The 13,351-nt window shown below is 35.1% G+C and overlaps 1 protein-coding gene across 5 annotated transcripts in view; it reads right to left on the bottom strand.

Moving 5' to 3' along the window:
• The window catches only part of SEMA6A (semaphorin 6A), a 169,470-nt gene that overhangs the window by 45,782 nt on the left and 110,337 nt on the right, over positions 1 to 13,351 (bottom strand). For 2 of the 5 annotated variants that reach the window (XM_069962681.1, XM_069962678.1), the window contains exons 18-19: positions 13,266 to 13,313; positions 6,039 to 6,179 (exon numbers count right to left, since the gene is read on the bottom strand). The exons of 2 other annotated variants lie outside the window; for them this stretch is intronic. In XM_069962681.1, the coding sequence (XP_069818782.1) occupies positions 6,039 to 6,179; positions 13,266 to 13,313 (189 nt within the window). The remainder of the gene's footprint in view (positions 1 to 6,038; positions 6,180 to 13,265; positions 13,314 to 13,351) is intronic. One more of the 5 variants, XM_069962679.1, reaches the window with a different exon arrangement.

Raw genomic sequence — 13,351 nt, 5'->3', positions numbered from 1 at the left:
TATATATATATATATATATATATATACACACACACACACACACACTGTATATATTTATTGGTCTAATCATAAATATGTTTGAATACATTCCTACTGTAAAACAAAAAGCCATATTAATTTGATGTCATTTTTTTTTAAAGTTTATTTTACATTACACTAGTTAAACCTGTCCGACTGTTCACTTAGGCAGCCCTCCAATTAAAGTTTTCTAATACATCTGCAGAGCATTATTCCTGATCATGTTATTGGGGGGTGGGGGGATTTCCTCTTCCTTAAAACATTTCAATTTTTTCAGCAAGTGATCTCAAAACACTTATGATGTCTTGACAGGAAATTACTGACATCTATCTAGATGAATGTATTTTTATGCTATTTCAGCTAGAGAATTGATTCAGTTTAGCAGGTTTTGGGAATGGTTACTTGCTTGACAAGGTGTTGACAGGATGGCCTTATGCATAAACTCGTATAAAATGAGCCAGTGTTGCCCATGAAAACCAATAGTACACACATTATAAAACATGCTTTGAAAAGTTGAGAACTGGAATGTGATTGCTATAGACGCCTATAGCAATATTTAGCCAAGAAAATAAGTGACTTACGATAACAAATATACACAAATGTTAGTCAAAGATCGTACTAGACCAATGCTGAAATGGCAGCTCAATACATATTGGTGATTGGTGTGCTAGAGCATGAGTAATGCTGCGTTTACACAGAGAGATTTGACAGTTTTTTTTAAGCCAAAGCCAGAAACAGACTATAAACAGTGAATGGGTCATAAAGGGAAGACTGAGATTTCTCCTCTTTCCAAATCCATTCCTGGCTTTGGTTTAAAATTCTGTCAGATAAATCTCTTTGTGTAAAGGCACCCTAAGGGGGTGGACCCCATATTTTAGTGCTGGAACAGAGCAAGATTTGGTATCTAATGCATAAACTCTGTTATGCAAACATTGTGCAAAGTTGAATAAAGTAACAAGAAAAGTTCAGAAGAAGACTTGCACATGTGGTGGTCCGTGAGTTTTTCCATTTCAATTAAGACTAAAGATGAGCGCAACTGAAGCATGATTGTTTGGCATTTGCAAACATTATTTTTTAGTTGTTCACACACCATTTTTATTTTTTCATCGTCCTTTTGCTGTTTTTCCTATTAAAACTAATTAGAATTTTCAATTAAAGACACACACAAAGGCCAATTAGTCCTCCTAAACTAGAATGATGTACCAACAGCAGTCATTGCAATGACAGGCTGCCAAACTGTGAAATGATAGACATCTTTTTTCTTTCCAAGAATGGAGAGGAAAAAACGTTGGATGAACAAAGCCTATGGCTGTAAATCATGGGAAAGTACATTAATCTCAGCATGATATAGCAAAAAACTAACTCACGGACCCCCAAGTGATGCATGCAACCCTTCCTTGCTTCCTCTAGTAGGCTTTGCTCTTGCATCTCTGTGTAAATGTTACTTTGCAAATTATATAACAAAAATCATATTCAATAAAATAATATAAAGACTCCAACAAAGGGTGGTTGCATATATTCTGGAGGGTTCTAAGCAACCAAAAGGTTAAGTCCCAGTTTCTTAAGACATCATTAATCATAAGCTGTCAACTGTGAACAAGAATTTAAAGCATTCTATATGGAATCACTTTCCACCACAAGATATTAGAGAAACAGGATGGCAAAATGCTAATTGTTAGAATAAACCTTGGGTTCACATGTATGTTTGAGGCTATGTTCACACATAATTTTTTTTTTAGGCAAAATAATGGTCATTGTTTGATAAAGACAGTCATAAATGATCAAAAACATTATGGATGGCAGTCATTGTTATTTTGCATAAAAAGTTGTTGTGTGAACATAGCCTTAATAAGACAATGGTCCTTTTACGTAAGACAAAGAAAGAAAGGAATGTCTCCTCCAGCAGCTCACAACTGCGGCTAATTTATCAAGCTCATTAGGTAAGATGGAAAAGACTCCAGACATCAGGCTAAAACAGGGTGATGGCTGCATTTACCTCTAAGTTAGAAACATCTAGAGAAGGGTTCAAGGAGAGAAGAAACCAGATGAAGACCAACAGGAAAGTCATGGGAAATGCATCTTAAGGAATGAAGAAAATGAGTTCATTTTCTTCTCGCTGCATTTAAGAGCAGCTTCTGACACCTACAGGATTGGTTAATATATCTATTACACATATACAAGCAGTATGTCATTACCAATAGGATAAAGCCTTGGAATACGTCACAGAGAATGGTTGTTTTAAATTACTTGACTTAAAAGGACAGTAACATCTTTATATAAAAGCAGACCATTCATTCTGAGCCTCTCTTTGTAAAATGTTCTTCTTTTGCTGTAAAATTGTCTTCCCATGGATGTACATGGAGAGTTATTAAACATGGTGTAAAGTGAAACTGGCTCAGTTGCCCCTAGCAACCAATCAGATTCCACCTTTCATTTTCCAAAGAGTTTGTGAGGAATGAAAAACTTTACACCACGTTTGATAAATCTCCCCCTTTGATTCTATAGCTGGAGCTGGCCATACACGCCACAATTGTGTTACCACAATCCAATAAATATTCACATTTTTAGTCAAATTGGAACAGAATCTGGAAAGGGCCACAAATAAATAGACATCTATGATTGTTGTCTTGTAGGAAAAATGATTCCTTGTCAATTGCCTCAATTATACAATCTGCAAGGACATTTCAAACAATGGAATAACTAATGGTTTGGTCAAAATTGATTATTTTTGAAATAATACAAGCAATAATAATCCTTAAATGATCTAAAAATTAGTCAGGCATTACCGATTATTATTTCTATCACTATCTTTACAAATCAGCTCATGTCCTACTATCTCTTTTTTGCTTGGCTATATTACTTTAATTCTTTTTCTCAATCTTTCTTGGCTCTAATACTGGGGGTTGGTACAGAAACAGCCAAGGAAATATCTCTGCTGCACTTACAATCTAATTATTCTCTTTTCTAAGGGGAAGAAGTGAACATCTTCAGTCAGAGTTTTTCGGTCCGATACAGCCTTCACTCTTTTTCTGTACAGCCAAAAAATTATCTTATTGTTAAAATTTGCCAAAACAATTGTACTATTGTACAATTGGGGTACTAAATTTTCAAATGCTAAAGCTGTAGATAACAGGTTGGAAAAGACAACAATAACCTACAACTGTTATTAACTAGACATTTGATTGGCTGACCCATCTCCCCTGACATCATCTGTCAGGAGTTGGGAGGCTGCCATACACTTGTTGGCTGTTCCTGGGTTTGGCTAACTTTTGACGGAAGATTATTTAGGTCCTATTACATGGAGATAATCTGCTAAATGAGGTAGATATCTCCCTGTGTAATAGAGCCAGTGATCAGCAGATAAGTGAGCCATTGCTTGTCAACTGATCACGGTCTTTTAACATGTTAAAAGATAATCTGCTGCCGGCTGCTCATCTCTCCATGTAATAGGAGATACGCGGCCAATGACTGATTACAGGTGAGGACTGCAAGTGATGTTTATGCAGCCTTGGTTGCACGAATGTGTCATAGGCTGTGTGTCGATCTAGCAGATCGGCGCTTGCTTACATGGCAAGAAGGAACATCTAATGCGGCCTTTAGATCGTTTAGATGCAGCCATTTTGGCAGTGTGGTCCAGCTGGTAAAGAGAGAGTTCCCAAATACAGTCTCACAGCTATTTTCTTCTATCATCCATTGGAAGAGAACGTTTTATGCAATAAGCTTTTAGCACCAAGAAGTCACTTTAACAAATAATTGCTAGGAATGCATGGTGGGAATTTTAGATGTTAATGTCACTTTAAGGGAAAGAACCAAGGAGGGAGGCCAAGTACAATGGTAGCAGGAGGAGGGAGAAGGGTTAGTGTAGAAAGTGATTTTAGTTAAACTTGCATATGTGAGAAACACACAAAAGTCTATGAAAAATAAAAAAACACTGCACAGAAATAAAACATACACTGGAGTTGTAATGATCACAATTGCTCATGTTTGTTTAGAAAAGTATAGAAAGAAGAAAAGTATATTTACTGAACAAGTTACAAGCATGAAGACAAACAAGTTGTCAGCAGCAGATATGCTGCACATACTATAAATGTATATATATATTTTTTTCTTTTTTTTTTTTTACTTGCAGGAAAATATATATTTTGTATGCGCAACTCCAGAGTATATTTAGCTAATTAAGCAGTGGTGTACAAATGTCACATCCCAATGAGCCAAGCAATTTCAAGGGCCACCTAGCACATCCTTATCTTCCAGGTACCTGAGCTTGTGCATATGTTGAACATATGGATGTGACATCATCAAACCACTAGTGTCATTGCAAACCAAGCAGCAAGTGAATTAAGAATTAGTACACAGAAGGAATTCACTGTCAGCGTGAAAACAAAAATGGAAGAAAACACCTCCCAAAGGAATTACACTTAATAACACCACATAGCACTTTGCAAAACAAAAAGTAAAAAACAAAAACTGTAGTTGACAAAATCAAAATCATCAGCAAAAAGTGAAAAAAAAAACATAAAAAATTTAAAACAAAACAAAACATCAAGCAATTGACTGGATTTTGTGTAGAGAACAGTACTCGTTGTCTTCCTGTTTAACGTTGCTGCTGTTAAATACCATTTGGGAATCAGTGCACAGACAGACAAGGAGTATTAAGCACACAAATGTGATAATGATAAAACACCCATGCGTAACCTCTGCCACCATTGTGTAAGTTCTCTTGTATTTTACATGTTGATGTGTGGGATGCTTTCAGCTTAGTCAATATGATATACACAGTACCTATTAATGGGCGTCCCTAGAGACATTATATACCCAAAATGAAGAATTTAATCATTATATAATATTACCACCTAGATAACAAATACACATGCAAATGACTTGGCTCATTGACTCTTCTCCATAGAAGCTTTTATCTGAATAGAAAACAATGACAAAAAACCAACAGATTCTTAGCATGTCCCTGGGTTGCTTTTCTATTTGCAGTGCAAGTTTTCTGGTTCGGCACCTCGTTCATTAATCATGTCTTTCTTTAACACCCATGAGAAGCAGCCAAGCACAATGTGATATCTATTATTTGCTGTAATGACAGGAGAGAAGCATCAAGATAATGTTAAAATTAGTTCTTTGGATGATGCGGATGAGATAATGGGCTGGTTCACTGTGCCATTTCTTCATGAATAGGTCAGAAATCATAAAGAGGATCTGTTCCAAATTTTCTATCCTTTCACAGAAGACGATTGAATTACTCAACGCATAAGGCATTTCACTTTTTCTTATGGGTAATAATCTGAGGGCACTACTTTAATTAGTAAAGAAACTACATTAAGCATTGTGTTCCAATGTGCAGTCAATGGCAAAGCACATCATCATTTAGGGGCTGTTTCTTCTAGGTCATATGTCATCCGATTTCACATTGCAGTCATTTCCTTATTGTAATAAAGAACACCTCCCTTTTCTCCTACTAAGTGCCGATTATGAGGCAAGGTGGGCCATACATGCAGAATGCTCCTAGCCAAGTGTTCACAACAGTAAGGTCATTTTCTCCTTAAACTGATCTTCTTTGATAATTTATAGAAAAGTGGGTGCATTAAATTAATGTACGGTCACAATATTTAGGTTCAATATCATTAAAGTCTCAATCAAATAGCTTTCAGATTGGCTGTGTAGAGGAAGAAGTAAATGAAAAACAATAGGAATAAAAATAGTTCATGTGATTTTTCTGGGACACCTACCTTAGGTTGCTTTCTCATGGTATTTGATTTTATGAAACATACACTAGAGAAACTATACATACTGTATATTTATAAAAAAGAACAAAAATATAAACAAAATAAAACACTTTATGAAATAAACCAACATATATTTTATATACATGTTTATAGACCACTTAATTGAGAACCACCTTATTTGTCCATCATATTGACCAACTCTGCTGAAAGCACCCACACCATGTAAATCACCTCCCTCCCCGATTGACTTCTCATTATACAAAAATGTTTTCTTTTCCAAGGCCTTACCCTTTTTGTCCGGGTGATTATGGAAAGAGTCAGCCACATGGGGGTCTGTGTTCTCAGAAGAGTCAAAGGTGTCCTTCCAGTCCATGACAGTACCCCTATCGTAACTCTCGTGCCCTCTTGAGTGGGAGGTTGTACTGGGATCTAAGGAATTTGAGCGTTCAATTTCATCAGACACATTGTTAGCAACATATTTTCTTATAAGTATATGACTGGTTCTTTAGAACAATGCCTATACGGAAAAGACATACTGTACTGTATTTGCATTATTTTGTTTGAGATCTATCATCACTAAACACTAAACAGTAAACACATTACTTATTACTTATGTGTAACACATTACTTATGCTATTTTAAAGACTAGCTTTTATTACTCATAGGCTATGTTAACATTTAAAAAAAAATTAAAAATGACGTCCGCTATTACAGATTTTAATATTGACCTCAACGGAATACACTGAATTCAAGGAATAATTTTAATGCTCACAGTGTATTAAATGATGGACGTTGTTTGTGCAGACGTAAAAATAATGATTACGACAATTATTCGCGGATGTCTTTTATTTTTTCACCGTCCTTTCACCGTCTTTACTATTAAATTCAATGGACTTTTCAATTAAAGATACACCCAAAGGCCAATCAGTCTACCTGAACTAGAATAATGGACCAACAGTCGTCATTTTAATGACAGGTGTCCAAAATGGAAATGACTGATAATTTTGAGCTCAAAATGAGGGATGTAATTTTGAAAAATAATAAATCGAAAAGAAAAGACATCATGTGAACATAGCCATATACTGTACACTACAAGAACTTTAAAACCTCAATAATGAAGAGAATTTTAACAATTTTTACCTAAATGAACACGGTTGCTTTGGCGAAAATCTTTTGACATTTTGTAAAGACATGAAGAAAATCCAAAGTCCAATAGCATCTTTGGTGAAAAACGTGCAATTTTTTTTACCCAAGTGCCATACTATAGAATAAAAATGTCTTTCGCAGATTCTGTTGGACTTTGGTTCATCTCTATGGGACTGTGAACCCCCGACATGCATCCTACTTAATCTACTTAAATACCTACCAATTTATTGGTGCTGCTGGACTCCCCATTGCCTATATATTGTAAAGACATGTCAAATATTTTGGCCAGCCAGGATTTGGGTGTTCCGACCCTGACTGATCTGTAGAACAAACCAGCGCTATACATGTTCTTGGTCCACATGACCGAGAGAAAGAGACTGCCTCATGTCACATGCGCAAAAATCTGGTAAATAAGTATTTAAATGCATACCACTACCCCCTCATTCTAGCAACTGTTTCTACAACATGTGAAAAAGTTTTTAAACTGACAGTTACACGTTCTATTAATTTTTTTACTGAATTGTCATGTTAAATCTATTAACTTGCTGTTTATCCAGTTTGGTTGGAGACAACCAAAATGACTAATAGGTAATTAAAGCTTTCATCACCTTATCCAAAATTTATTTAAATTATAGATAACAAATCCACCTATTGAAATAGCATTATAGGAGTGAGGCATGGCTTGCTGTGTCATTCAGAACTCTACAAAAACTGTGTTAAAATGTTATCTGGGGTAAGAAAAAAATACTCTTTTCTAAAATAGCTCCACTCCAAGTTTGTGTGTGATGTTGCATTTCTATCACATTAATGTAAAGAAGCAGAGTTATAATACCACACAAAACCAAAGAATAGCTGTGGTGCATTTTTAATGCCATATTACTGACACCCAACATTCAGATTTACCAAGTTTTGGCCCTTTTCATTATTTAATTAAAAAAAAAGTCTGAGGGACACAATTTATTTAAGTATTTTATTTTACCATTGACAATCAGTTATTTTCTAGACCAGTTTTAGCTCCCTGAATTATATTGCATAATGCTTTCACAACGCTCTGTTGTTTTATTTTACAGAGTATCATTATTAAGAATTCTGGTAAGAATTGCAGCCATTGTATGGGATGAATAATGCCTTTTGCATCCATTAAACAACCAGTGACAACAGCAGTCTTGCCATATTTTGTGATTTAAATCATCAATGTATCATGTTAATTGGATCTTAGGAAATAGACAAAAAGGGTTCTGAGTTGTACATACTTCATATATTTTATGGTTTTAGAGTAGCTTGTGAGGTATTAATGTTCAAAATCATCACTGGTAAATTGCATGGCATTTTAGTGAAGCTTTTGTAATATGGATATTGTGTTTTGCATTTTCCAATGTTGCATTATCCAGTACATTTCACATCAGCCTAACTTGAGCGATGTAAGAAAAACTGCATATTCATGCACAACAAAAGGGCCATTTGTGAATTTTATGGATTGTTTAGTGCACTTAGCCTTGGGCCAGAGATTCTGTATGGGAAATATAATTTTCTTTGTTAGAAAATAAACTACATCAGGTGTCAGTAAATATAAGACTTGCAGCAATGTGGGGTTGTTGTGGTCAGTGAGTGGCAAGGTTTAATGGATGAAAGATATACAAAATATAGTTTAATTTTCTGAACATAATCTTTATGGATATGTTCACTTATATAATGGAGAATATTTTCTGCCATACTCACACGTCAGAAGATCAAACACTCTGCAACACTATATAGAGCCTAAGTTCTCAAACTGCTGTACATTTACCCTAGGGGATACATACCATCTCTCCAAAGAGAGCACAGAGAATGAAATAATACATATACAGTACGTATATACAATAATATACGTAAAGTGGGGGTACTTGCTTCAAGCTGGGTATGCACATTAGATTATCTCATCAATTTTGGCAAGAACAGGTGTGTAAGGGGGCTTTGTGACCCTCCTTAATGGCAAATGTCAACTGCCTGATCTTTTTATTCCTGGTGAGATAAGCCATGCCAAAAGAGATTTATTATAGCAATCTGACTGTCTGTGTGAGTATTTGGGATCAGAAAAGATATAGTAGCTGTCGTCTGAATCAGAGTTCAGGCAACAGCTATTTAATGTGTACGGCTAGCTTTATGGCCCCTTTCCACGTGGTAATTATTGTCTGAATGAGCTTATTATTGCCCTGTGTAAGAGGCACAGTGATCGGCCTATCAACTAGCGCTTACTTGACTTGTTATAAATCAGCTATGAATCAATACTCTTATGTATCTTCATGTACTGTAGTATTGCAGTATTTGTATCTTGATGTTGTATTGCCCTAGTAGTGTCTTTCAGCAATATTTCCAAGGTATTACTGGGCATTTGCTGCTACAAGACATGTTGGAAACATTATTTCAAGCTTACTATATTTCCCTACAATTCCTCTAGTTGGAAAGGATATGCTTTCTACATGGTTCCCCTTAAGTCACACCTATAATGACTATTTGCATTATCTTCATTATAGCATTTGAACTGAAAAAAAATGCAGCGTGCCATGTGCATCGTCCTTGGCAAAACCGTTTAAGATAAATGAATTCATCAATATATGGAGCAAACAATGCTGCTTGTGTTTGCTTTGACTATTGTGCTTTCAAACATCTGTCAGTAATGTTCCATGTAGAGTCAATAAAATGGAAATCATGCTACATTGAAACAATACTAGTCTTAGACAAACACAACACTGTTTGACCCACTTGTGGTGTAGTTTGTGCAGGTAACAAAGGGACACCCTTCTTTTTTTTCACAATGAGTCTTTGTCACAGAACTGAACACAAAGTAAACAGTACTGCTTGAATCCGAGTGAATCTGAGAAGAACAGTGGTGCACAGCATGATACTGACTATGTGTTGGGTCATTTAAGGAGAACACAAGAAAAGCAGCACCATCTTTTCTGCCTTTCTTTGGAAAATCCATAGACTTCTCAATAAACCTTTGACTTAAGCAGCAACGTTTATTACATATCTTTTATCCTGTAGTTTGATAATAAGGTGTAACTATAGGTGATGACATAAGAAAATCATTTACCCTTGAAATTTTAAGTTACTTTTTGATCTTACATGTTCTTACATCATATCTTGGTTATCTTCATTTTCCTAACACTAAGAGATTGAATGAAAGTAATACTTTCCCAGTTATAATTTCCTTGAGTTAATGGTTGATATCAGCCTCCTAATAAATCAATGCCATAAATGAAAGATTGGGCTATTATGATAATTACAAGAAATCATAATCTTTATCATGATTAGATTGATCATCCAAATTTCATCTAACTACACCTGTCTAGAATGATTAGTTGAGGAATAGATATAATGAAATAATCTTAGATGGAATTGCTTAAAGGGTGCCTGTAACTAAAAGATGTCCCTCCCCCATGGTCCCATCTTGAGCAACACATATTTCCTCCATTATTTTTAGTTGTCAAAGTTAGGAAAGACTGATGGAGATTTATCAATACTGATGCCAGGGAAAAGTGGTAAAGCTACCCATAAAGAACAATCAGGAAAATGAGAGCTTAAAATCTGGTTGCTATAGGAAGTTTTTTCTTTTTGGAAGTTTTTGAAATATCCTTTAATTACTTTTGGTCACAATAAATGTAACCTTCTATCCTATGATCTATGTCTATACAGTATACTGCATCATTTAGCAAAGACATGCTTCTTTAGGTACTTACATGAAATGCAACAACATGGGCAATAAGGAAATGTTGGACATGCGCTTTTCTATTTAAATAGTTGTTTGTACATGTTTGTTAGTGCTTAATGATGTAATTTGTCTTCTACACAGAAGAATGAATAATTTGGAACTAAATCTGATTCATTCCTAGTCTTACATTATGTTTTTTTTTTTTTTTTTTTTTCTATTCAAAAATGGTCACTAGATGTCTAAGATAAGAATGCCAGTATGGGCCTTGCCACAAACAGGAGTGGGGGGCAGTGAGTATTTCTTACAGGATTCTGACAGGAGTTAACTGGAGTAAATAGCAATGTGTTAAGCCCTGGGGTGATGATATGCAATGTATAACTTCTGAGTATGCGAGCTAGTACTCAGCACAATTCATGTGTCTGGTTGTGTTCAATCTGTTTTGCTACTTGCATGTCCAAACAAAATATGGGCTGTTCGATAGGAGGCGGAAGGATTTTCTCTCTCATAGACCTTTTAGAATATTTTCTGACTAAAGGAGTGCTTTTCTTAAAAGTGCAGCAATGAGTATGCTTGATCTAGGAGTCCCTAACGATATGCGCTTCAGAATGGAAACAAGAAAATAATGTATGCACTGTATATTTACTTGATGTCTCTCCAGCTGTTAAACTACACAATCCAGTAAGCACTGTCAAATCATTATAATTGTAGCTTTCAAGGCTTGTTGGAAAGTGTTTATCAACAAGAGCTTGAAAGACGTATCTTAGATCAACAGTTGATCTAAAATAGATTGTGAACCTACATAATAATTACTATTTTACTTGTTAATACAACTGAATAGTTGGAGAAATTCTCTACCATAAAATAGAAATGTGGTATATAATTTAAAGCAATTTCAGGATTATTGAATTGGTTTACTTCAGCTTTGTCATACACAAAGAGATGAAGTGTATCAATTTTATCACTTAAAATGATTTTCTCCAACACCCAACAACCCAATATAGTACGGAGAAACAATAAAAAAATATGATCATTATGATGGTTGTCTAAAGATATGTTTCAAGGACACTTTCAATAACTGACTGACAATATTTAGGCCATCAGTTATATCTTCCGCCCGCCACCCGTCTTCCCCATGCACAAGAATTTTTTGCACTGCTGAGCAATCTTGAGTTCTTTATGGAAGAGGTAGGCTGCAGCCTGAGAACTCTCACTGTAGCTTATCTCTCCAACAACAAAGGGGTCGGGTTATGATTTTCCATCACACCCGACACCTATCAGCACCAACATAATCTGGTGGTTGTGGGGACCTTTAGGAAGTCATTAATGGAATTTCTTTCAGGATAAACAATGTTCTATGCGTAACATAGTTATAGCCAGTGTCAGATTTGCTTGGGTTTTTCCAAGAAATATGCCATCAATGTCTTGACTGAGACAAACATTTGTAATAATATTTATCTTATAGGCAGTGACAATTAAGTTTGCATCCAAGACATTAATGACTGGAATAAAAGTGGTGGACAAATTAACTTGAGGAACATCCACTATTCTAGGTACACTACTGGTATACTACAACGAGGAAGTTTATAAGAATAAATGTTCTACACATTATGTATTAGCAACTACAGAAACCGAGTTAGGTGGTAAGATTAGGAGGAAGAGTAGTAATAAAGAGGAAAGAGATTGTTTTGTTATAATAATGGTCCAAGTCACCAAAATTGCATCTTTTCCAGTCTTAGAAGAACAAAACAGAGTGTGGTCCCTTATTTCTGTTGTTCTAGTAAATGTACACTGGTGGGAAATGGGAAACCATCACCTAGTCTAATGCTTATTCTGCCTTTAAGAATTGTCAAGCAAGCAACTCAAATCACATTTAATTAGACTTTGAGTGAATATGTCTTCACATGCCAAAATAAGCCCATCAGAAACAATAGGGAGCTGTCTGAGAAGTACTGAAAGTTCTGTATAAATTTAGATATGCCATTTATCCACCTACATGTACTAAGGGAAGAAATATCATTTTTATTGTTAATTTGTATGAAAATACTGTCAGGGAAGCAATTTGGAAGGTCATTAACCAGGCATGATCAGATTAAAGGAATGCAATATATTATTAATGCAATATCAATTTATTAGCTTTGTCTGTGGCAATGGATATCAGACTTCCACAACTGTTCCTCTTTCACTTAAAAGAAATATTTTCCCCTTGCCTGCAATGTTTCAAGTTTCATATCTTATATCCCCTTATCAGTGAAATTTGAGTCTTCTACTGGGAGATAAGTAAATATTAATACACTTGCTACACGGCAGTAATAGCTTAGGAGGTGCTAATGAAATTTCAGCCTTTAAGTTCTTTCAGGGAGGAATACTCTTAATCTGGTTTATAGTATATTGAAAATCTATCTATTTTCCAATCATTTAGCCATTTGTTTTAATTTTGTGGGGTTCCTTTATCTCTGTAATATTATTTTAAATAACCATGTTCACTACTATTTTTAGCTTTCAAATAAAATAACCATAACAAAATCTGCCAAGAACTTAATTTCTAGGGAATCTTCTAAAACAGCAATTTTGGTCAACTCCAAACCACAGATATGGATGTGTAAAAAGATCTAAAAGGAAAAATACTGCTAAAACTAAATCTGCTCTAAGAATGATTTACAAAACTTGTATAAACTGACCATACACTGTGTAATATATTTCCTGATCTGGAGGTGCGGTTGAAAACTCTATGGAAAAATAGCGGAGGGTGAAATTTGTAAGAGGT

This window comes from Dendropsophus ebraccatus, chromosome 3 (assembly GCF_027789765.1).
Source record: "Dendropsophus ebraccatus isolate aDenEbr1 chromosome 3, aDenEbr1.pat, whole genome shotgun sequence".
NCBI lineage: Eukaryota > Metazoa > Chordata > Amphibia > Anura > Hylidae > Dendropsophus > Dendropsophus ebraccatus.
Note: the sequence above shows the minus strand (reverse complement) of the source record. Positions and strands in the feature narration are given on the sequence as shown.